The sequence below is a fragment of the Heloderma suspectum genome, chromosome 17 (assembly GCF_057233095.1).
Source record: "Heloderma suspectum isolate Gila_16-S chromosome 17, 16-S_ref, whole genome shotgun sequence".
NCBI classification, from domain to species: domain Eukaryota; kingdom Metazoa; phylum Chordata; class Lepidosauria; order Squamata; family Helodermatidae; genus Heloderma; species Heloderma suspectum.
In genome coordinates this window covers 7007696-7028980 of record NC_139474.1, presented here as the reverse complement: position 1 = coordinate 7028980, position 21285 = coordinate 7007696, and the positions used below count along the sequence as shown (strand labels likewise).

The 21285-nt window shown below is 47.9% G+C and overlaps 1 protein-coding gene across 1 annotated transcript; it reads right to left on the bottom strand.

Annotated features, from left to right (window-relative positions):
- Positions 1-178: 178 nt before the first annotated feature.
- On the bottom strand, positions 179-20257 carry LOC146334333 (solute carrier family 22 member 6-A-like). The gene is made up of 10 exons (XM_084824351.1): positions 19856-20257; positions 16629-16732; positions 12681-12835; positions 9715-9883; positions 5677-5800; positions 4941-5056; positions 4313-4527; positions 2424-2532; positions 1386-1589; positions 179-266 (listed from the first exon to the last, which is right to left on the bottom strand). The coding sequence occupies exons 1-10, from the start codon at positions 20255-20257 to the stop codon at positions 179-181; spliced, it is 1686 nt and encodes a 561-aa protein (XP_084680477.1).
- Positions 20258-21285: the final 1028 nt, after the last annotated feature.

Sequence of the window (21285 nt, the reverse complement as noted above, 5' to 3'; positions counted from 1 at the left end):
AAAAATGTCCAGAAAGTTTACATCTCCTCAAGCCTTCACAGTTTCTCCCCTTTGTAAAAGCGGGTCCCAGGATGGGAACAAAACAAGCAGTCGGTAAAGTTGGTATTTAAAACTCCTCTCTTTCCAGAATCAGACAGCAAGGATGAATGGAGAAAGACCTGGAGTCTTTATTTGCCGATCAGCAGGTCTCTCTAAACAGGGCCTTATCCTGGCATTGGAGCAGGATCTTTTCCTGGGCTGCTTCTTCCTTGTTCTTCTTTCTGGTCCTTTGAAGAAAAAGTAAAAGAACTTTAGCCAGGAGGAATCCATCCCACTTCCTGTTCTATCAGTCATAGCCAACAATTTATTAAATGACCCGGGATGGATGGTTGGTGTCTCTCTGTGACAGGGGTGGGGGACTTCTTTGAGCCCATGGGCCAAATTAAATTTCAGAGGAGCTTTCTGTTGGGATTATTGCAACCTCATCTGCAAGTTACGGGAAGGGGGCAGTGTTGCAGTTAGTTAGTTTATGAGAATTTTGACCACAGCTAGCCTTAGGATCTCTATGGCCTACAGTGTAGTTTCCTGTGATTTCTTCCTTTTGCTCCTCCCCTTCCTTCCCACCCCCCTCTCTGACCTCCCCATTGTTGGAATATGCTGGAGAGCAAGCAAATGTTTGCTTTCACTCTTGCCTGTGTAATGGAACACAAAATAGACTGAACAAACTCCTTTTGAAACTCTATGCTGTACCTGCATTGTACATGCAAGAATACCTGTGAGTAAAACTGTTTTCTTTCCTTCACTGAAGAAGGCTGTGGTCTCCTGTTATTATTCTAAGGTAGCCTGTGTGCACGTGGGACTGGTAAACGCTCATTCTGTTCTGCCTTTTGTTTGTTTTCTCCACTAATTGACTTTTTAACAGGAGGCATCATTACTAAATAGTCTCATCACTTTCATAGAATTATAGAATCACAAACTAGTAGGGTTGGAAGGAGCCTATAAGGCCATCGAGTCCAACCCCCTGCTCAATACAGGAATCCAAGTCAGAGCATCCTTGACAGGTGGCTGTCCAGCTTCATCTTGAATGCCTCCAGGGTGGGAGAGCCCGCCACCTCCCTAGGTCATCGGTTCCATTGTTGCACTGCTCTAACAGTCAGGACGTTTTTCCTGATGTTCAGCCAGAATCCGGCTTCCTGTAACTTGAGCCCATTATCCCACGTCCTGCACTCTGGGATGATCGAGAAGAGATCCCGGCCTTTTGAGGGATGGCATCCAGTGTGGGCAGGGCCAAAGGCAACAGGGGCCCAAAATACAAAACATAGCAGCCCACTGTAGCTGAAAGCTCTAGGCTGTCCAAATGCCCCAGCCTCCCTGCCAACAGAGGTGCCCATCGCAAAGTCACTCACCTGTTCTCCACATCTTCAATGGTATCCGGCAGCGGGATGTTCAGGGTCTCCGGCAGGAAGCAAGCGATGATGCCAGTAAGGATAGGAGCTGCCCCGTACATGATTGGTGGCAGCAGGATGAAATAGTCCTCCATCATCTTGGCCAACGGTGCAACGATGCCTCCCACCCGGGCCATAGTGCTGCTGAAACCTAGACCAGTCTGCCTGGGGATGGGTAGAGGGTGTGTAGAAAAGGCAGCTAAGTGACCTGGGCAGCTCCAAATGGCCTTTGAGCCGTTACCATCAAAGGGTCCCGAGCGCAAACAGAGGGCGTTCGGAAGCCTCTCTCCCCTCAACCTCTTCACAAGTAACGTTGTGCCTGCATTGCATATGCAAGAATACTTCTGCGTAGAACTGTTTTCTTTCCTTTCACTGAAGAAGAGTGTGCTCCCCTTTTGTGTGCACGTGGGACAGGTAAACGCTCATTCTGTTTTGCCTTTTTGCCTTTTCTCTGCTAATTGCCTTTCTAACAGGAGGCATCATGTTCCTGGAGGCTCCACATGGACCCATGGCCCGGTTGGAGTCCACCAGGAAAAGAGCCTTCAGTGTAGTGGCCCCCTTCCCATGGAATTCCCTGCCTTTAGAGGTCAGGCAGGCGCCAACATTGTGTTCCTTCCGGCGCCTCCTGAAGACGTTGTTATTTCAAGAGGCCTTCCTTGCACGACCAGCTGTGGTTTGTTAAATTCCACTTTGGGGTTTGTCTTTTTTTTTATGTTTTAACTTTTTTAATCTGTTGTTTGATTCTTTTATCATGTTGTTCACCGCTCTGAAATCTTCTGATGTGGAGCGGTATACAAATATTGCAAAAAAGTAAATAAATAAATCATTGCCAAATAATCCCATTAATATTTACCTGCCCAGCAGGGCCAGCCCAAGATCTTTTACTTCCTGAGGGCATGGTGTGAGTTAAGTAGCCACATCCAAAAATGTTCTGGCCGCCTGCCAGGCCTCCAAAAAAGAGACCCAGCAGCAGGCAAATGTACAATATTAGCTCCTCACCTGATGGGCGTGGGGTAGAGTTCCGTTGTGAAGAGGAAGGCACAGTTGAAGGACGCCGCCAAGCACCCTTTCCCAATGACAGCCAGTGCTGTCCGAACCGTCTGCAGCTCTATGGGGGAGGGGAGAGAGGGACAAACAGGCAGCATGACTTGAACCCAGTGCCCAGCGGATGCTTCCCACCAACTTCCTTTCGGGCAGATTGGTGAAACGTCAGCAAGCCATCACAGAGCAAGGTATCCACGGCAGAGCATTCACAGCCCCCACGCATGTCATTGGTGCTCTTCGATGAAAGCCGTGCCGCGAAAGAGAAGAGTGTTTCTGAGCATGTGCACAGCTGCTTCTCCTTCACCACCAGATATCAACAGGGACTGACACAGGCAATTGGGAGAAGGGAGGAAACTCATCCAAAGTAAGAGGGGCATCACTTCCAGTCAGGACTGAGCCTCAGCAACTGTTCTTTTTCCAAGCTAAAGATCGGCGGGGCCCGCTGAGTGGCCAAGGAATGTTGGATGCTGCAGAACTGCTTGAGCTAAGCGGGCGTGGACCTGATCCATCCCCACGTGTGGGACACCACTGGGAACCTCATGTACCAGCTCCGCCAAATCTGTCTGTTGTGCAAGTATTGTGCATCACGCTTGTGCAACTGGCCATGCAAGCGGTTGCACAACCACTTGAACAAAGGGCTGCACAAGCGTAATGCGCAACCATTGCGCAACTGTGCTCGCGCAAATGTAGCTTTATGTAACGTTGGATACTGCCCTGTGTGTGTGTGTGTGTGTGTGTATGGGGGGGGAGAATGAGAGAGAGAGAGAGAGAGAGAGAAAGCAAAAGCAAAAGCAAAAGAGAGAGATGGGGAGAAAGAGAGAGAGAGAGAAAGGGAAAGAGAGAGAAAGAGAGAGAGGGGAAGAGGGGGGAGAAAGAGATGGGGAGAAAGAGAGAGAGAGAGAAAGGGAAAGAGAGAGAGAGAAAGGGAAAGAGGGAGAAAGACAGAGAGAGAAAGTGAAAGAGAGAGAGGGGAAGGGGGGAGAAAGAGATGGGGAGAGAGAGAGAGAGAAAGGGGAAGAGAGAGAGAGAGAAAGAAAGGGATAGAGAGAGAGAGAAAGGGAAAGAGAGAGAGGGGAAGAGTGGGGAGAAAGAGAGAGAGAAAGGGAAAGAGAGAGAGAGAAAGGGAAAGAGAGAGAGGGGAAGAGTGGGGAGAAAGAGAGAGAGAAAGGGAAAGAGAGAGAGAGCGCAAACGAGAAAGAGGGGAAGAGAGGGGGAGAAAGGTAAAGAGAGAGAGGGGAAGAGAGGGGGAGAAAAGTAAAGAGAGAAAGAGAGAGAGAAAGCAAAAGAGAGAGGGGGGAAGAGGGGGGAGAAAGAGATGAGGAGAAAGAGAGAGAGAAAGGGAAAGAGAGAGAGGGAAAGAGAGAGAAAGAAAGAGAGAGAAAGGGAAAGAGAGAGAGGGAAAGAGAGAGAAAGAAAGAGAGAGAAAGAAAAAGAGAGAGAGGGGAAGAGAGGGGAGAAAAGTAAAGAGAGAAAGAGAGAGAGAAAGCAAAAGAGAGAGGGGGAAGAGGGGGGAGAAAGAGATGAGGAGAAAGAGAGAGAGAAAGGGAAAGAGAGAGAGGGAAAGAGAGAGAAAGAAAGAGAGAGAAAGGGAAAGAGAGAGAGGGAAAGAGAGAGAAAGAAAGAGAGAGAAAGAAAAAGAGAGAGAGGGGAAGAGAGGGGGAGAAAAGTAAAGAGAGAAAGAGAGAGAGAGAAAGCAAAAGAGAGAGAGGGGAAGAGGGGGGAGAAAGAGATGGGGAGAAAGAGAGAGAGAAATGCATACCTAAGTGTATCCATTCCAAAAGTGTATTTTGCGGTGTATACCTAAGAGGAAGGTGAGAGGAGGGGTGAGATGAGCAGAGCCTCACCTGTAGGCACAAATATGTTGATGATGATAATGACGCCAGCGGAGATGAGGAAGGACGCCAGGCTGACCCTCCGCCCGAGGTAGCTCATGGTGATGGTCACAATCACCTTGGCTGGGATGTCGACAGCCCCAAAGATCACCTGGATGAGGTAGATGCTGACGCCAAAATTCTGGAGGTCCATGGCCAGTCCGTAGTAGGAGAAGCTGGTGGAGAACCTGCCACAGAGATGGGGTCATGAGATTCGCGCCAGGAATGGGTTTGGAAAACTCCTCACCCAAACAGAGGAGAAAAGAGGGCACTGATTTGCCTGTGCTAATGCAAATTTAGAAAGGATTATTATGATTTAAATGGAAATACAGCACATTATAGAAAATAATATATTCACAATTTTCAAAAGTCCTAGAGAAATCTGTCTCTAAATTACGCCTTTGCTTAATAACGCAGGTTTGCTTGGCTGGGAATAGAGACTGCTGTTGAAGCAATGATTCAATATTCCTTCTGCTTGGGAAACTGATCAAATTGTGGATTGTTCAAAGTGAAGCCCCTAATCCATCCCGTCCTCGACGTTCAGAAACTGGCCAGAACCCTTTCCTTCCTGCAGCTGTTCATATTGGGTCGACCCGCTTACCACACCACGGAGATGCAGCAGAAAATGCGGCGGATGGCCGGCGTGCGCACTAGGTCCGAGATGTTGTAAGAGGCTTTGGCTGTGGACAGCTCTTCTTTCATGTTGGAGAGCAGAACCTGTCAAAAGCCCAAAGAGAAAGAGAAAAGGGAGTGTATAAAAACGGTGGAGGGAGGCAGAAGAGAAAAGTTGCTCTAGTAATGCCCTTCAGTATGGGCCAAAATGCCCCACCCACCCCACAAACACACTGCTATTGCTGTTCCTTCTGAGATATTGCATCCCATAAGGTCCTTCCAGACGGACAGCTCTTAGCACTACCAGACATGGTGCAACTACAGTGATGCAACTAGGTAAAGTGGTGTAGGTAGGTCTCCTCCGAGGGAGGCTCAGAAGGTGGCAACGAGAGGGCCTTCTTGGTGGGGGCCCCAATTATGGAATGCTCTCCCACTGAGGTCTGCCTGGCACCACCGCTGTCATCTTTTCGGCGGCAGGTTAAAACTGTCCTCCACCGCCAAGCATTTGACAGCCAACGATGGAGGATCTATGTCTCTTGTTTTTATCAGGTCCAGTATGTATTGCAACTGTTTTAGCTGTTTACATTGTTTTTAAATGTTGTATGTTGAAGATTTGATATAATGTTTTTATCATCTTGCATTTGTGGTTTGTAATTTTTGTGAACCACCCAGAGGTTGATGATGATCATGATTTAGAGCCACCTGGACAGGCACCTCTTCCATACCTCAGTGGTGATGCTGTTCCCAGCGTCCTCTTTCCCATTGACGCGGGCAACCCTCCGTAGGACCCCGACAGCCGTGCTGGACTTCCCTGCCAGGATCAGCCAGCGAGCCGACTCGGCAAACCACCTGTGCAAACGAAGACAAGCCACATGGCTTCAACCGACAGGAAAAGCCGTCCGTAAAACCTACAGATGCTAAAGTAGGGCTGAATCGTGTTTTCGAGGAGGGGGAGATTCTCAAAAGCACCTCTCCTTGCCTGGGCGTGCTTGCAAACATGTGGGTTTGTGTTCCCTGAATTCAAACATGGTTTTCAGTTATGTTTTATGCATACATTGCAAAAAAAAACCCTGGAAGCGGAGTGACCGCAGATTCTCATGTGACCCATGATAAATTCTCATATGGGCTTTAAAAACCTGGCTGTTCAGGTGGGCATTTGGGGTGGGTTAGGGTTTTTTTAGAGCAGTGTTGTTTTGTTATGTTGTTCTGTTCAGTTGATTATGTAAATTCCTTTTATTTCATGTTGTTATTAGTAATGTACGGAGCCTAGAGTGGCCAGGTAGCCAGCCAGATGCCGGCTAATAAATCCAATCAATCAATCAATCAATATCATGTGACCCTTTTCAGTGGCCGCCCCAGAGACGCGCTTCCTTTAATATCTTTCTGGTACCAAGCAAAGACCTTTTTATTTTATTTTCCCAGGTCCTTTAAAACATGTTACGGAGCCATTGATATTTTTATCAGTGGAGGCCGGTGGCTCCGAGTGGGGCAGTGAATCCACTCCTGGCTTCAGCCAGAACCAGTCAGAACTCTACAAGAGCTATACAAGCTCCTTTGGAGTTCTGACAGGAACACGGAGCAGATTCACTGCCCCAGTGACATCGGATCCACCGGCCTCCACTGATTTTTATTTGGATATGTTAAAGATGCAGTTCAAATTGATGGTGTGGAAATGGCTATTCACTTACCGACAGGTCTCCGCATGGCAAAAACCCGTAGGTGGAAGAGACTTAATCCTCCCACAATTGATGACTGGTGCAAGAGGGTTTCGGATATGGCCTCAATGATTAAATTAACTAATATGATTAGAGTCAGAGAGGGACTACCAGTAAACAATTTATTTATAGACAAATGGACTCTATTTTATATTGGAACAATGAAGTTCAGGATTCAGTCAGTGCTACCTCATTTACCGTTAGGGGCAATTTAACCGGTATGAGTTTGATTATGTTTATAACCCTTCTTTGTTATCATTTGTGTTTGTGGATCAATGTAGGATGAAGTGCTTTCCTTTGTTTATCTGCTGGGAGTTTCCTCTGTAATGGCAAAAGAAGAAACAGATAAAATTATTTTAAAAAAATAATGTTACTGTTTTATATTGTTTTAGCTCTGAGGTTTTTATGCCTTTGCCCTCAGCTTCAAATTGACTGAGGCCTGTACTTTCCCTTTCTTTTAAAACCCTTGGGAGAGGTCCATACCTTTGTCTCATCACTTTTGTGCTTGGAATATTGCAACCTTGCCTGCAAGTTACTGGAAGGGGGCAATGTTGCATTTAGTTCATGGGAATCTTGACCACAGCTAGCCTTAAGATCTCTATGGTCTACAGTGAGGTTTCCTGTGATTTCTTCCTTTTGCTCCTCCCCTTCCTTCTCCTTCCTCTCTCTCTCTCTCTCTCTTGGATTTCCACCATTGCTAGGAGCTCATGTGTTTGCTCTCTCCCTCCTGCAAGAGTAATGGAACACAAAATGGACTGAACAAACTCGTTTTGAAGCTCTACGCTGTACCTGCATAGATTTTGCAAGAATACTGGTGAGTAAAACTGTTTTCTTTCACTCGCTGAAGAAAAGCGTGCTCTCCTTTTGTGTGCACGTGGGACAGGTAAACGCTCATTCTGCTTTGCCTTTTTGTTTTTGCTCTGCTAACTGCCTTTCTAACAGAAGGCGTCATTACTAAATATTCCCATCATCTCAGAGGTAAATTTGGCAAGATCGAGAGAGAGGGTCTCCTTGGTGGGTGCTCGTGGCTCTGGAATTCTCTGCCAAGGGAGACCAGCCTAGCTTCCACCACCTCCGGTGTCCTTCAGGTAGCAGGCAAATATATTTTTATTTTGACAGGCTCTGGACTTTTAAGCTGACTTGTGTGCTGACGCAGTTTTTCACCTGGTGCGATTCTTTCTTTCTTTCTTTCTTTCTTTCTTATTCATACGTTTTTATTTCATCTTAATGGTTTGATTATGACGTTATTTTACCTGTATTTTATTGTTAGGTGCCTTGGGCACGATATTACGGGGGGAAGATGGGAACACAATCGACGAAGCTATTTGTCATTTTATAACGAGCCAGTGTGGCGTAGTGGCTAGAGCGTTGGACTGGGAGCTGGGAGATCCGGGTTCTAGTCCCCACTCAGCCATGGAAGCTCACTGGGTGACTTTAGGCCAGTCACAGACTCTCAGCCCAACCTACCTCACAGGGTTGTTGTTGTGAGGATAAAAGGGAGAGGAGGTGGATCATGTAAGCCGCCTTGGGTTCCTTGCAAGAGGAAAAAAGGCGGGATATAAATACAATAAATAAAATAAATAAATAAACGACATTATATTGGTTGTATATGTTGGCATGATTTTCACTGTTTTAATCCCTGTAACCTGCCTAGAAAATTTTAATAATTAGGCAGCCTATAAATTGTATAACTAAACCAGTTAGTCAAATCTTAAGAAAGGTTTAACTTTAACAGTTAAAGGTTTAACATAAAGTCAAATCTAAAGAAAGGTTTAACTTAACTAACTGTGTTTATTGAAACGTTTAAACTGTGGGTATTTCTTAATCTCTTCATGATTTCTTTACCATCCGTATGTTACTGGCATATCATTGTACTTTGGCCTGCACCTGTATTTATAAAAGTGCACAGAGACTTTTTCTGTGTTTATATTTCATTTTGCTCCAATTTGCAATTAATTATGTTTGTTTTATTATACTTGACATTTTTGATATTAAAAATAAAACTTTATAGTACGTTGTTACAGAAGATAGCCTAATTCTTTTTTTTTTTTTAAAGAAGCTTTATAGGCATAAATAAACTCCTGACTTTGAATTATAATGAAAAGCGTTGTTATTCCTGGAATCTGGGGGTCGAGGGCTTTCCAATGAAGTGTGTTTCATGAGAATCGGTCAACGGGACGGGAGTCAAAAAGGGATGACCACCTAACTCCTGACTTTGAAGTATACATACATACATATGATAATAAGATAATAAATAAATATCATGGAGCGGAAGGCAAAAGAGTAAAAGCAGGCAGGATGGGGTGAATGTATAAAATGCAGCACAAAAAGATTTGGCAGAGATGGAAGTCTATTTTATAAGCTAAGACAAATTGAAAGGCCAGGGAAAACTTTTAAAAAGAAAGTCTTCTCAGTGCCAAAAAGTCATCACAGTACGATTTCTGATTATAAGCTGCACAGGGGCAGAGACCCGTCCTCTTGTAACTCTGTTGAGCAGTATGCGCACTTATAGTGCTACACAAATCATCGTCACCATATGAATTCTAAATCTCTGGAGCCACCACTGAAAAGGCCCTTTTGCTTGTGACCTCACCTAACCCAGTGGGGCCCCTGGGAAAAGGACCACATAGGAGTTCCCAGGGTCCCTCCCATCCAGCCACTGACCAGACCCAGACCTGCTTTGCTTCAGTAAGGTCATGTTCCTCCGGACCAAGCTGCCCGGATCCAGAAATAACACAAGAGCTTAGGAACATGGGAATCTGCCTTATATTGAGTCAGACCCTGGGTCCACCTGGCCCAGTATTGTTGACACTGACTGGTAGCAGCGGCAATCCAGGATTTCAGGCAGGAGGTTTTCCAGCCCTACCTGGAGATGCTGGGGATCGAACCTGGGAACTTCTGCATGCAAAGCAGGTTTTCTACCACTGAGCCATGTTCCCTCCCTGTTCTGCAACCTGTTTCATCTCCTCCTCTTCCCAGCTACCCACATCTGAGGCTGAAGCAACACTGGAAAGTGAGGGAGACCTGTCCTGCTCGTGCCGCACATACCAGGAGTAAAGAAGACAGAGGAAGAAGGGTGCCGACACAGTAAACTGTAGCCAACGCCAGTCACGGATGCCATAAGCCAAGCCGGCCAGAAGGATCTGTCCCATGGTGTACGTAAAGCCAGTGAACGCGATGGTGATCGTGCGGTACTGGGTGGGAATCCATTCCACGACTGAGAAAAGAAAGGAGGCCTCATCAGATTCTCCTGCGCAGAGCTCTCCGCTGGACCTTTGATCTCAGTCAGGGGTTGGCGACATTTTTGGTGCCGGGTGGTGAGCCAGGGGCCATACGAACGTACACATACATACATCTACAAATACAAATACACACACACACACACAAGCAGGCTGACTTACACATCACCCCAAAAGAGGAAATGCATCCCCCCAAAAGGCAACAAGAGAGGACACAGATGAAGAAATGTGCACGTGCTAATTTATATTTATGGATGTCAATTTAAAGAGCAACCCTCTGGTCCCTAGACAGAGTCGGGGAGGGAGGGCATGGGATGCGTCAGGTTCCTGGATCCGACCTTGGAGCAAGCGCTCTGGCCTCGGAGCCAGGAGTCCGAGCTCCCTGCCCTCCCCCCTCCCCCTCGCAGCCGGTGCAGAGAGAACCGAGCTGGCTGCCTCTCCGAGGTCGCAAAACCAACCTCGGAGAGGAGGGAAAGGGGGCACTTCTGTGGGCAGGGAGGGGAGGAGACCGGGGGAGCCAGCTTACAAAGAATCCTTCGGCCACCCCAGCCTCCTTCCCTCCTTCTCCGCAGAGCCCCGGATAGATGGGCGAAAATGCCCATCCAGGTAAAATGCAGAGCAGGGGGGAGCAGAGGTGGAGGTCACCTCCACACTCCTCCCACTCTGCATAGGACGCCCGTCAGCATCCGACTTCAGAGCTGATGGGAATCCCAATAGAACTGCACCCTTACAAGTGATGACTATAGCTTAAATAGAGGTATGATACCTGTCACCCTAATGGGGAAAGTTGTGACCAGGTGACCTGTGCACCTGCTCAGTCAGGATACAGCCATGGAGGGGTAACTTCAAAGGCCTCTGCCCTGCTCTCCCTTCTTAAGAACATAAGAACGTCAGAAGAGCCCTGCTGGATCAGGCTAAGGGTCCATCCAGTCCAGCATTCTGTTCACACAGTGGCCAACCAGCTGCCCACAGGAAACCCATGAGCAGGACAAGAGTGCAACAGCACCCTCCCACCCATGTTCCCCAGCAACTGGCGCACATAAGCATCCTGCCTCCGATACTGGAGGTCACACAGAGCCATCAGGAGTGTGCTGCCCAGTTCGCATGTTTGCAATTACGTGTCGTAGCAGTTTAAATTGGTGTCTGTGTTTTTATGGATGCTTTGTATAACAGTTTTAGTATTATGCATTTTAATTGTATTTTCAGGCCAATCGTGATACCTTCTGACGTTTTAGTGGTCTTATAAACTGCTCAGAGATATTTTTACATATGGACAGCAGTAAAAGGATCTATTAAATAAATAAGTAAATAAATATAAATGTAATATAATCATGGCATCTGGCCCCATCACTTCCTGGCATATAGAAGGGGAAGAAATGGAAGCAGTGACAGATTTTATTTTCTTGGGCTCCAAGATCACCGCAGACGGTGACTGTAGCCATGAAATTAAAAGACGCTTGCTCCTTGGGAGGAAAGCTATGGCCAACCTAGACAGCACAGTAAGAAGCAGAGACATCACCTTGCCGACAAAGGTCCATCTAATCAAAGCTATGGTTTTCCCAGTAGTAACGTATGGCTGTGAGAGCTGGACTATAAGGAAGGCTGAGCGCCGAAGAATTGATGCTTTCGAACTGTGGTGCTGGAGAAGACTCTTACGAGTCCCCTGGACTGCAAGGAGGTCAAATCAGTCCATCCTAAAGAAAATCAACCCTGAGTGCTCATTGGAAGGACAGATACTGAAGCTGAAGCTCCAGTATTTTGGCCACCTAATGCGAAGAGAAAACTCCCTGGAAAAGACCCTGATGCTGGGAAAGACTGAAGGCAAAAGCAGAAGGGGACGGCAGAGGATGAGATGGCTGGATAGCATCACCGATGCAATGAATATGGACTTGAGCACGCTCCGGGAGAAAGCGGAGGACGGGAAGGCCTGGCGTGCTACAGTCCATGGGGTCACGAAGAGTCGGACACGACTGAACGACTGAACAACAAGTGTTTGATTCTCAGGTATGCTATCTGGGAACCAACTGGCAATATTAGAGATTGAACCTGGGACCTTCCGCATGCGAAGTTTGTGTGGTTTTCCCCACTGAACTACAATCTTTTCCTTCTACTGAAATTTATGTTTGGGGTAGGAGCCCATGTTTAATTTTCTTGGTTATGTTACTCAGTGAAGTGCTAAGCAGCGTGATGGAAGAAGAACAGGAGGAGAAGGGGGAGGAGGAGGAAGAGGAAGAGGAAGGCTACTGTCATTATTTTTTAAAACTGCCCAGGACTTATGCTATTATGGCTCTTCACCATAGACAGACAGATCTTCCATTAATGTGTCTTGCACAATGAATTTCAGGAGCCAGACATTCGTCACCTTGAAACTCAAATTGGAAATCCACTTTGAAAAGGAAGACTTACAAAATCATAGAATAGCGGGGTTGGAAGGGGCCTGCAAGACCATCAAGTCCACCCCCCTGCTCAATGCAGGAGTCCAAGTCAGAGCATCCCTGGCAGCTGACTGTCCAGCCTCATCTTGAATGTCTCCAATGTGGGACAGCCCACCACCTCCCTAGACTTCTTACATCATTTCCAAGCTGGACAGCCATCTGTCAGGGATGCTCTGACTTGGATTCCTGCATTGAGCAGGGGGTTGGTCCCAATGGTCTTGTAAGCCCCTTCCAGCCCTACTATTCTATGATTCTATGATTCATCCATTTGCAAAACAGTTGGCTGACTCCCAAAAGGGTACAACCATTCACTTCCATTTGCCCTGGGGAGGTCTTTTACTCAAACAGGCGATGCTGAGGCTGAACCCCGAATACGCCATGCCGCTCAGAAACCGGAAGGTGCAGTAGGAGAGGAAGTTGGGCGAAACAGCCGCGCACGTCCCCATCACCGCCATGAGCAGAAACGACCAAATAGTGAGTAACTTGCGGCCAAACCTGCAGGGAGATCGACACAAAGCAAAGCAAAAACAGCTGAAATGACCCTGGCAAATATTACTGACTTCTTGAATGGATTGATTTGTAAGCTGCCTTTCAAGGTTGCGCCCTTCCCAAGCAGCAGACATAAAAGAAAGATACATTAGACACATCAAGACATATTAGACGCACAAGACAACATTTTAGCATCGTAGATCTAACCCGGGGGTTCCAAACAGGTTGTTGGTTGGAGGCTGGATTGAGACCCCAGACTTGGGATGTCGGAGAAATCCCCAACAGAATCAAATGAGTTCAGATATCTCTGAATCTGACCTGTGAATTCCGCAGTGGGCCAGCTTTTCCCGAATCGTGTCCATTCCACGGACTTGCAGACTGTTCTTTTACTTTCCAGAATTGTGCGCAAATTCAGTCGTAGAAAAATGCATACAATTTTAAAAAACGCTGGCCGAAAATGCGCATTTTCCCCATAAGCTAAAGCCATCGGGGGGGGAGTTGCACATTTTTGCAAGTGTGAATTGGCACAAGTGTGAATTTGCACAAATTCGGGAAACGGGGGAAAATTGATTCCATCAATGAGCAGATGATGGAATGAAAGGCATTTGAATATCTGCAAAATGCAAACGGGATGGATTTTACAAAATCTGTACGTTCCTACTCAAGACCACCCTGCAGGCCGAATGACTCAGGGAGCCGGTCTCTGTCTGTGACATCAGCCTTGGAGAAAGCCTGGGCAAAGCCAAGCCAAAGACATCTCAGTTTTGCTCCTCGATCATTTTCCTTGCACAGGGAAGCAATGATGCCACCTCTCCCATTCCCTCTCCCTCTGAGGGGAGGGCTTCAGGGAGGGGGCAGTTAAGGCCCCACAGGCAGAATGGGCCTGCCCAGAAGTTCCCGATCCGTGATCGAAACGATACCGTGAGGATTCCGATCAAGACAATAAACAGCCCAGAATTATATCAAGCCAGCTGCACAAAAACACTCTCGGGGAAAAGGCGGCCAGTTTTTAAGGCCTGCTTGAAAACCTGTACTTTCATAACTGTGGGTTTCATAACTGTGAGGACGCTACCAAGAAGGCCCCGTCTCTCGTGCCCACTAAACTAATGGATCTTACCAGCAGGCATATGAGCCAGACCTCTGAAGCTGATCTTATAGTATGGGCAGGATCACACAAGTGATGGCGATCCTTTAGATAACCTGTTTCTAAATGTAGAACCTTATAGCACCCTTCCTCAAACGGGTGTCTTTGAGATGGTTTAGACTTCAATTCCCATCAGCCTCAGCCAGCATGGCCTATGGTCAGGTATCCTAGGGGTTCTCATCCAAAACATCTGGAGAGATCCAGGTTGGGTTCCCTCCCCCAACCTCCCCCATCCCAGGAGTCCAGCTGGGAAAGGAATTGTCACTGTTATCTCCAATTAGTAATTGGAGATAACACTAGGAATTCCCCTGCGTGCTACTCACCCTCCCAACTGGGAGGGATTTCCTTTATTACACTGGTTGCCGTGTATCCTGCTTCCATTTTCCCCTCTCCACCCCTTACAACCATATGTGTATAATACACACACCAACTTAGAATAACCCTTCACACATCCAATGATGTGGACTCTAGTCCAAAAGAGCTTATGCTATCATCAAGTTGCTAGTCCTTAAGGTGCCACTGGAGTCTTTGTTTTGCTGCAACTGACTAACACAGGAACCCCTCTGGAAAATATATACATTGGTGCTATATTAATTTAAAAAGAACAGAAAGAAGGCTGCATAATTAACTGATTGATTAAAGTGATCAATTGATTACAGTGTTGCGATTCAATCAAAAAAAGGCCCCCAGTGAATTGATAATTCCCCCAGATGGATGAGATTTCACTTTCACTAAATTCACCTTTAATCCACACATTAATTCATTGCCTACCATTTCTGGAAAGGACAGTTCCGCTGCTAACTGATAACAAGAACAATTTTATTTGGCTTCACAGGATCATCACCCTGGAGCAGACCATGCCGCTAGGGTGGCCAGGTGTCCTCTTTTATGGAGGACAGACCTCTTTTTGAAGGCACCCTCTATTGGAAGTGCTGGGAATATTGCAACCTCGACTGCAAGTTACAGGAAGGGGGCAGTGTTGCACTTAGTTCATAGGAACTTGGGTATAGCTAGGCTTAGGATCTCTATAGCCTACAGTGTGGTTTCCTGTAGGGATGTACGAAAGTGACTTACCTTTTGCGGATTATGTTGATGGTGGGGGGGAGGCGTTCCGTCCCTTCCCCTGGAATCCTGGACGGGGGGGAGGCGATCCGTTCCTCCCCCCCGGAATCCTCGATGGCGGGCTGTGCTCCGCAGCAGCTCCGCGGAGCAGCCAGCCAGGCCCAGCCCAGCCCAGAGCTGTCTGCAGCCGGATTTCCGGCCACGGAGGGCTCTGGGGGTCGGGGGAAACCGTGTACGCAAATGGCGGCAGCTACGGCCGCCGCCATTTGCGTTCCTTATTTTTGGCCGTCTGAATCTACGTAAATATTTACATAAACTATAACGGCGAAAATAAAGGGCAACGCAAATAGCGTAGCGGGCGCTATTTGCGTCCCTTTTTGATTCACCATTTTAGCCTACGTAAATCTTTTGCTATGCTATTTGCGTTCCCCTTTATTTTCGCCGTCATAGTCTACGTAAATGTTTACGTAGACTAAGACGGCCAAAAATAAGGAACGCAAATGGCGGTGGCCGTAGCTGCCACCATTTGCGTACACGGTTTTTTGTGTTTTTTTTTAAACCCACCCAACCATGATAGGCTACGTAAAGATTTACATAGCCTATCATGTCGTGTGTTTGTTTGTTTTTTAACCCAGCCATGATAGGCTACATAAATCTTTACATAGCCTATCACGTCTTTTTTTTTTTAACAAGACTGGAAATGGCAGCGGCAGCGGCCGGTCGGAAGACCAGCTGCCGCCACCGGAGCCGCCGCCAGAGCCGCCGCTAGAGCCGCCGCTGCCTGGAAGATCCGCCCCAGGTAAGTCTCGTCCCAGGGGGGATCCCCAGGGGGGCGGGGGGGTGGCAGGCTGTTCCGCCACGGAGTTCGGGGGGCCAAATGCACTGGCATTCGGCCTCACGGAGATCCGTGGTGGAATTCTCTGACATCCCTAGTTTCCTGCTCCTCCTGTTCCTCCCCCCCCGCCCAACTTTCCTCCATTGCTGGGAGCACACATATTTGCTCTCTCTCCTGCCAGTGTTATAGAACACAAAGAAACGGACTGAGCAAACTGTCTGAAACTATACGCTGTACCCGCATATTTATGCAAGAAACTGTGAGTAAACTATTTTACCTTTTCTTCACTGAAGAAAGATGTGGTCTCTTTCTTTTTAGCCTTTGCGTGCATGTGGGACTGGTAAATGCTCATTCTGTTCTGCCTTTTGTTTTTCTCTGCTAACTGCCTTTTTAAGAGGAGGCAGCAATACCAGATAATTCCCATCATGAAGGGCTGTCTTCTCCAATTCCAGTTTAAAGATAAAGAATCATAAGAATCGTTGTCCAACCGTTCGCAGCAGACTGAACAGGCAGGTGCACAGGTCACCTGGTCACACCCTTCCACCCAATGGTGAGATGCATTGCATTTCTATTTAAATTATAATAATTCTATCTAAAATTTGCATAAATGAGCACATGTAACATTATGCAAATAGGCGTCCTTTTTGGTCCTCCTTTTTGGTCATTCCTGAAGGCCTCCCTTCTGCCTCTTCACCAGATTCTGCTCGCCGCCGCCACCGCCCACAAGCAGTGCCACGTTCCCATCTCGTCCCACTTACCGATCCGCCAACCCTCCAAGAACCAGGGCTCCAAGCAGCACACCAGCCATGTAAATCGACTGCGCTATCTCCCGGAGCTTCCGTAGATCACACACCAGATCCCACTGTCACGGCAGGAGGAGACCGGGTCAGCGTAAAAAGGCTCAAGAAGAGTAGGGTCATGGGGGTTAGGAACATTGCAACCTCGTCTGCAAGTTACTGGAAGGGGGCAGGGTTGTGGTTAGTTAGTCCATGGGAATTTTGATCACAACTAGCCTCAGGATCTCTATAGCCTACAGTGAGGTTTCCTATGATTTCTTCCTTTTGCTCCTCCCCTTCCTTCCCCTTCCTTTCCCTCTGACTTCCACCATTGCTGGGAGCACACGTGTTTGTTTTCTCACTCCTGCAATGGAACACAAAATGGACTGAACACACTCTTTTGAAACTCTACGCTGTACCTTCATTGTACATGCAAGAATACCTGTGAGTAAAACTGTTTTCTTTCCTTCACTGAAGAAGGCTGTGGTCTCCTGTTATTATTCTAAGATAGCCTGTGTGCACGTGGGACTGGTAAACGCTCTTTCTGTTGTGCCTTTTGTTTGTTTTCTCCACTAATTGTCTTTTTAACAGGAGGCATCATTACTAAATAGTCTCATCCCTTTCATAGAATGATAGAATCACAAAACAGTAGGGTTGGAAGGAGCCTCTATGCTCTACCTGCATTGTACATACAAGAATAGTTGTGACTACAACAGTTTTCTTTTTCTCACTGAATAAAAAGTGTAGTCTCCTTTTACTGTTCTAAGATAGTCTGCACGCATGTGGGACTGGTAAATGCTCATTCTTTTGTTTCTTTCTCTGCTAATTGCCTTTCTAACAGGAGGCATTGTTACTAAATAATCCCATCAATAGGGTGGCCAGGTGTCCTCTTTTACAGGGGACGGACCTCTATCTGAAGGGCAGCCAGAGGACCATCATCTGTTTCAATGCATCCTCTGTTTGAAGCTCTGGCCTGTCCAAGTCCAGTTTCAAGATATAGAACCCTAAGAACTGGTACCCACCCTCAGGTAGTAACACCTGGACAGCAGACTGCAGCCACACAGGTCCCCTGTTCACAGTCCTCCATGCCAGGTACTGTGTTTGTCTTTAAAGGTAAAGGTAAAGGTGTCCCCAACCAGTCATGTCCGACTCTAGGGTGCGGTGCTCATCCCCGTTTCCAAGCCAAAGAGCCAGCGCTGTCCGAAGACGCTTCCGTGGTCATGTGGCCAGCATGACTGAACACCGAGGTGCACGGAACGCTGTCACCTTCCCCACCGAGGCGGTACCTATTTATCTACTTGCAATTTCTTGCTTTCGAACTGCTAGGTTGGCAGGGGCTGGGACCGAAGACAGGAGCTCACTCCGTCACGCGGCACTCGGGTCTCGAACTGCTGTCCTGCCGACCTTCCGGTCTGCAGTTCAGCGTCTTAACCACTAAGCCACCACGGCCCACCGATGTGTTTATCTTTAAATTATAGTAATTATTTCTACATTTGCATCTGTACCTGTAAATTAGCCTATGCAAATCACTGTCCTCTTTCAGGGCATTCATGTGCAGCCAACCTAGCTTGGGAGGAGAGCAAAACCCCAGAGCAAAACCATCATTCCATCGGTTGCCCCCACATCTGCACACGCACCCTCCCTATTGAGGGAGACACTTTGCTCCACTCTGTCTCAGGTTAAGGTAGGCCTGGGCTTTCAAAGTACGTAATCGCCCCCGTCCCGGATGCTAGTGCTCAGCCCTTGAACCTGAGAAGATATCCTTCGCAAGGGGTGCCTCTGAGCATGTACAGAGTGCCTTCTCCAGCTCACTGATCCTGCCCAGCTCTTGGCATTACTGGGGCACGGCTTCCCAGGCAGGAGAAGGCTTAACTCTCCACCTCTGTTGGAACCCCTGTGCCCCTCCACTTAGCAGACGGAGGCCGGGTGCAATCACAGAGTCACCTCCAAAGGACACAGTGTGACCAGCCATGTATAAGGATGGAGAGGGGCAGGAAGAATAGAGAACAACATTTTTGCATTCTGCAGAGAAATAAGCTGCTGCTTCCCTTGGGACGAGTGCCAATGGCATCTCCCACTGGTTTCGAATTCTCTTCCCAGCAGGTCTTTTAGAGAGCTTTATGGGGGGGGGGCAGGGAGGCCTGTCCATTACCGCCTATTTAGCCATCAGACGCAAACACCCCCTGCAGCTCTCGTAGCTTAACCCCTTTGCTGAAAAGTCCTGCAGGCTGCCGCGAGAGCCTCTTTTCTTCTCTCCCTGCCCGCCTTGGAACCACGTCTCTTTTTCCCTCTGGGCCGAAGGAGGCTGCTGCAGCCGACGAAACCTTGCCACGTGTACAGGACACCGGTTTCTTTTAGGCTCAGAGACAAACGCATGGAGTTTAGGACTATCGCCGGATATTTGCTATGTGAGAATGGAACCTCCATTGTAGAGGCACTCTACATTAGAAGAGCCATGGTGGATGAAACCAAGGGTCCATCTTGTCTGGTATTCTGTTCCCATAGTGGCCAACTAGCTGCCCCAATGGGAAGCCCACAAGCAGGACAGGAGTGCAACAGCACTCTCCCGCCCATGTTCCCCAGCAAGCAGCACACTGCCTTTGATGCTGAAGGTAATATACATCAGGACTAGTAGCCATCAATAGCCTTCTCCTCCTCCTCCAGGAATTTGTCTAACCCCCTTTTAAAGCCATCCAAACGGGTGGCCATCGCTGCGTCTTGTGGTAGCAAACTCCATCATCTGACTCTGCGCTGTGTGAAGACGTCTGTCCTTGTATCTGTGCTGAATCTCCCACCCATCAGCTTCATGGGGTGACCCCTTTGGCTTCTAGCATTATGGGAGAGGGAGAAAAAAAGGTCTCCCTATCCACCTTTTCCACACCAGGCATAACTGACTACACCTCTCTCATGTCTCCTCTTAAGGCACAATCCTAGGCGTATTTAGACAGAAAAAAGAACCTTTTCCCATTGGTTTGGGATGATCCGGAACAGGGGGCAAATGAATCAAAGAATGTATTTCATTTGAGATGATTTGGATGAGAAATTGGCTTTGCCTCCTGTGAAATGTAAATAAATCCTAGCTATAAAGATAAAGATATAAATTGGCAGGAGCACATTTTACACAGATTGGTGTTCTATTGCTGTCCACCCTTCCTTTCTTCTCGCTAGCCTTCCCCACAAATCCTTCCCCTCCACTGACTGCATCTCACCTCCGTGATGATGGTGGAAGCATATGTGGTCCTATCGTACACCCATCCGTCGGCACATGGCTCCGTCTCCATCGTGGTCCGGTTTGCCTGGGTGGCATTTGGGTCGAGGAGGTCCCACTGGGCGTCCACAAAGCGCAGACACTTCTCTGCCTGCTGTTTGCTGTTCGTGGGGATGCCAACCGTGAGAAGGTCGCTGGGTCCTAGCAGATGAGTGGCGTTCGGAGAGCCGCTGCCGTTGGCGGCCAAGCGGATCCTGCAGTGATGTCCCGGGACGGCCGCGGTGAAGTTTTGGAGAAGGTTGTGGCTGGCCATCAGCAGGATGGGGGTCGTCAGGAGCAGCGTGTGGATGATCTGGAAGCGGCCCATGCCACCAACTCGCTCCAGGAATTCCGCAAAAGCCATGGCTTCCCCTGGAAAATTCCCCGGAAGGGGTCACACGGGGCCTACCTTTACTGCTCGCTAATCCAAAAATAAATTCTCTGGGCATAAAGCGTGAGGGAAAGTGGAGAGGGGGAAATGAATGCTAATTCGCTTAACAAGCCTGCTGTACCTTGGAAGATTTCAGGAACTGCGATGAAGTTTTGAACCGCGGGATGGTTGGATGCAACGGATCTCTTGCTTGCGGGTTCCTGGAGGAGATATACAAAGCAGCGTCACAAAAGGGAGTGTCTTCGTTTACCTAATCAACGGCTTTCAGCCAAACGGCAGCCGCATTTGGGGGTCAAAAATGGCTCAACCTGTCCCCCCAGGAAACTGCGGGTTTTGTGCCAGTCTTGAGATGGTGCCATGTGCTTGCCAGAAATTGGGGGGGGGTCTTCCTTTTCCCCTCCTGCATATAGTACTTAGGCCTCTTGGGGTGGGGGGACTCACTTGGTGTTTATTCTTGAATCCTGCAAGAGAAATCTACAGCAAGGAAAACATTACAAGCTCTACAAGTCACCCGCGTCCAAAAGTATCTCTACCAGCTTGTGCCAAGGCAGTGGGACATATGTTTTTGCTCCCCCGTCCCCTCCCAGGTGAAATTCTCCTGGCTTTACTGAGTCTTTGGGTGGATTATTTATGTAAAGCAGTAAACGGCACCTTTGGTTAAAATTTTACTCTTGTTTTAAGGGATTAACCAAAGGTTTTAGAAAGGGAATTGAGGAGAGGGAGGGGGGCAGAAGTGGATGAAAGATCAGCCACAGCAAGAAGCAAGAGGGGGAGGTTTGAAACCTTGGGCTTGCTCTCCTTTGGGGCTGGGAATGTTTCAATCATCTATTCCCTCCCCCTTTTCACTCTCCCCAAAAGAAAGCTGGACTTTCCCAGGTCACCATACCAGAGACTCAAGGTTACCCCAAGCAGGGAACGTTCCATCAGAAGGCTGACGCTCGGCATCGCTAGGGATTCGGCCCCGTGACACTCAGGTTCAAAATCATAAATGCCGTCTCACC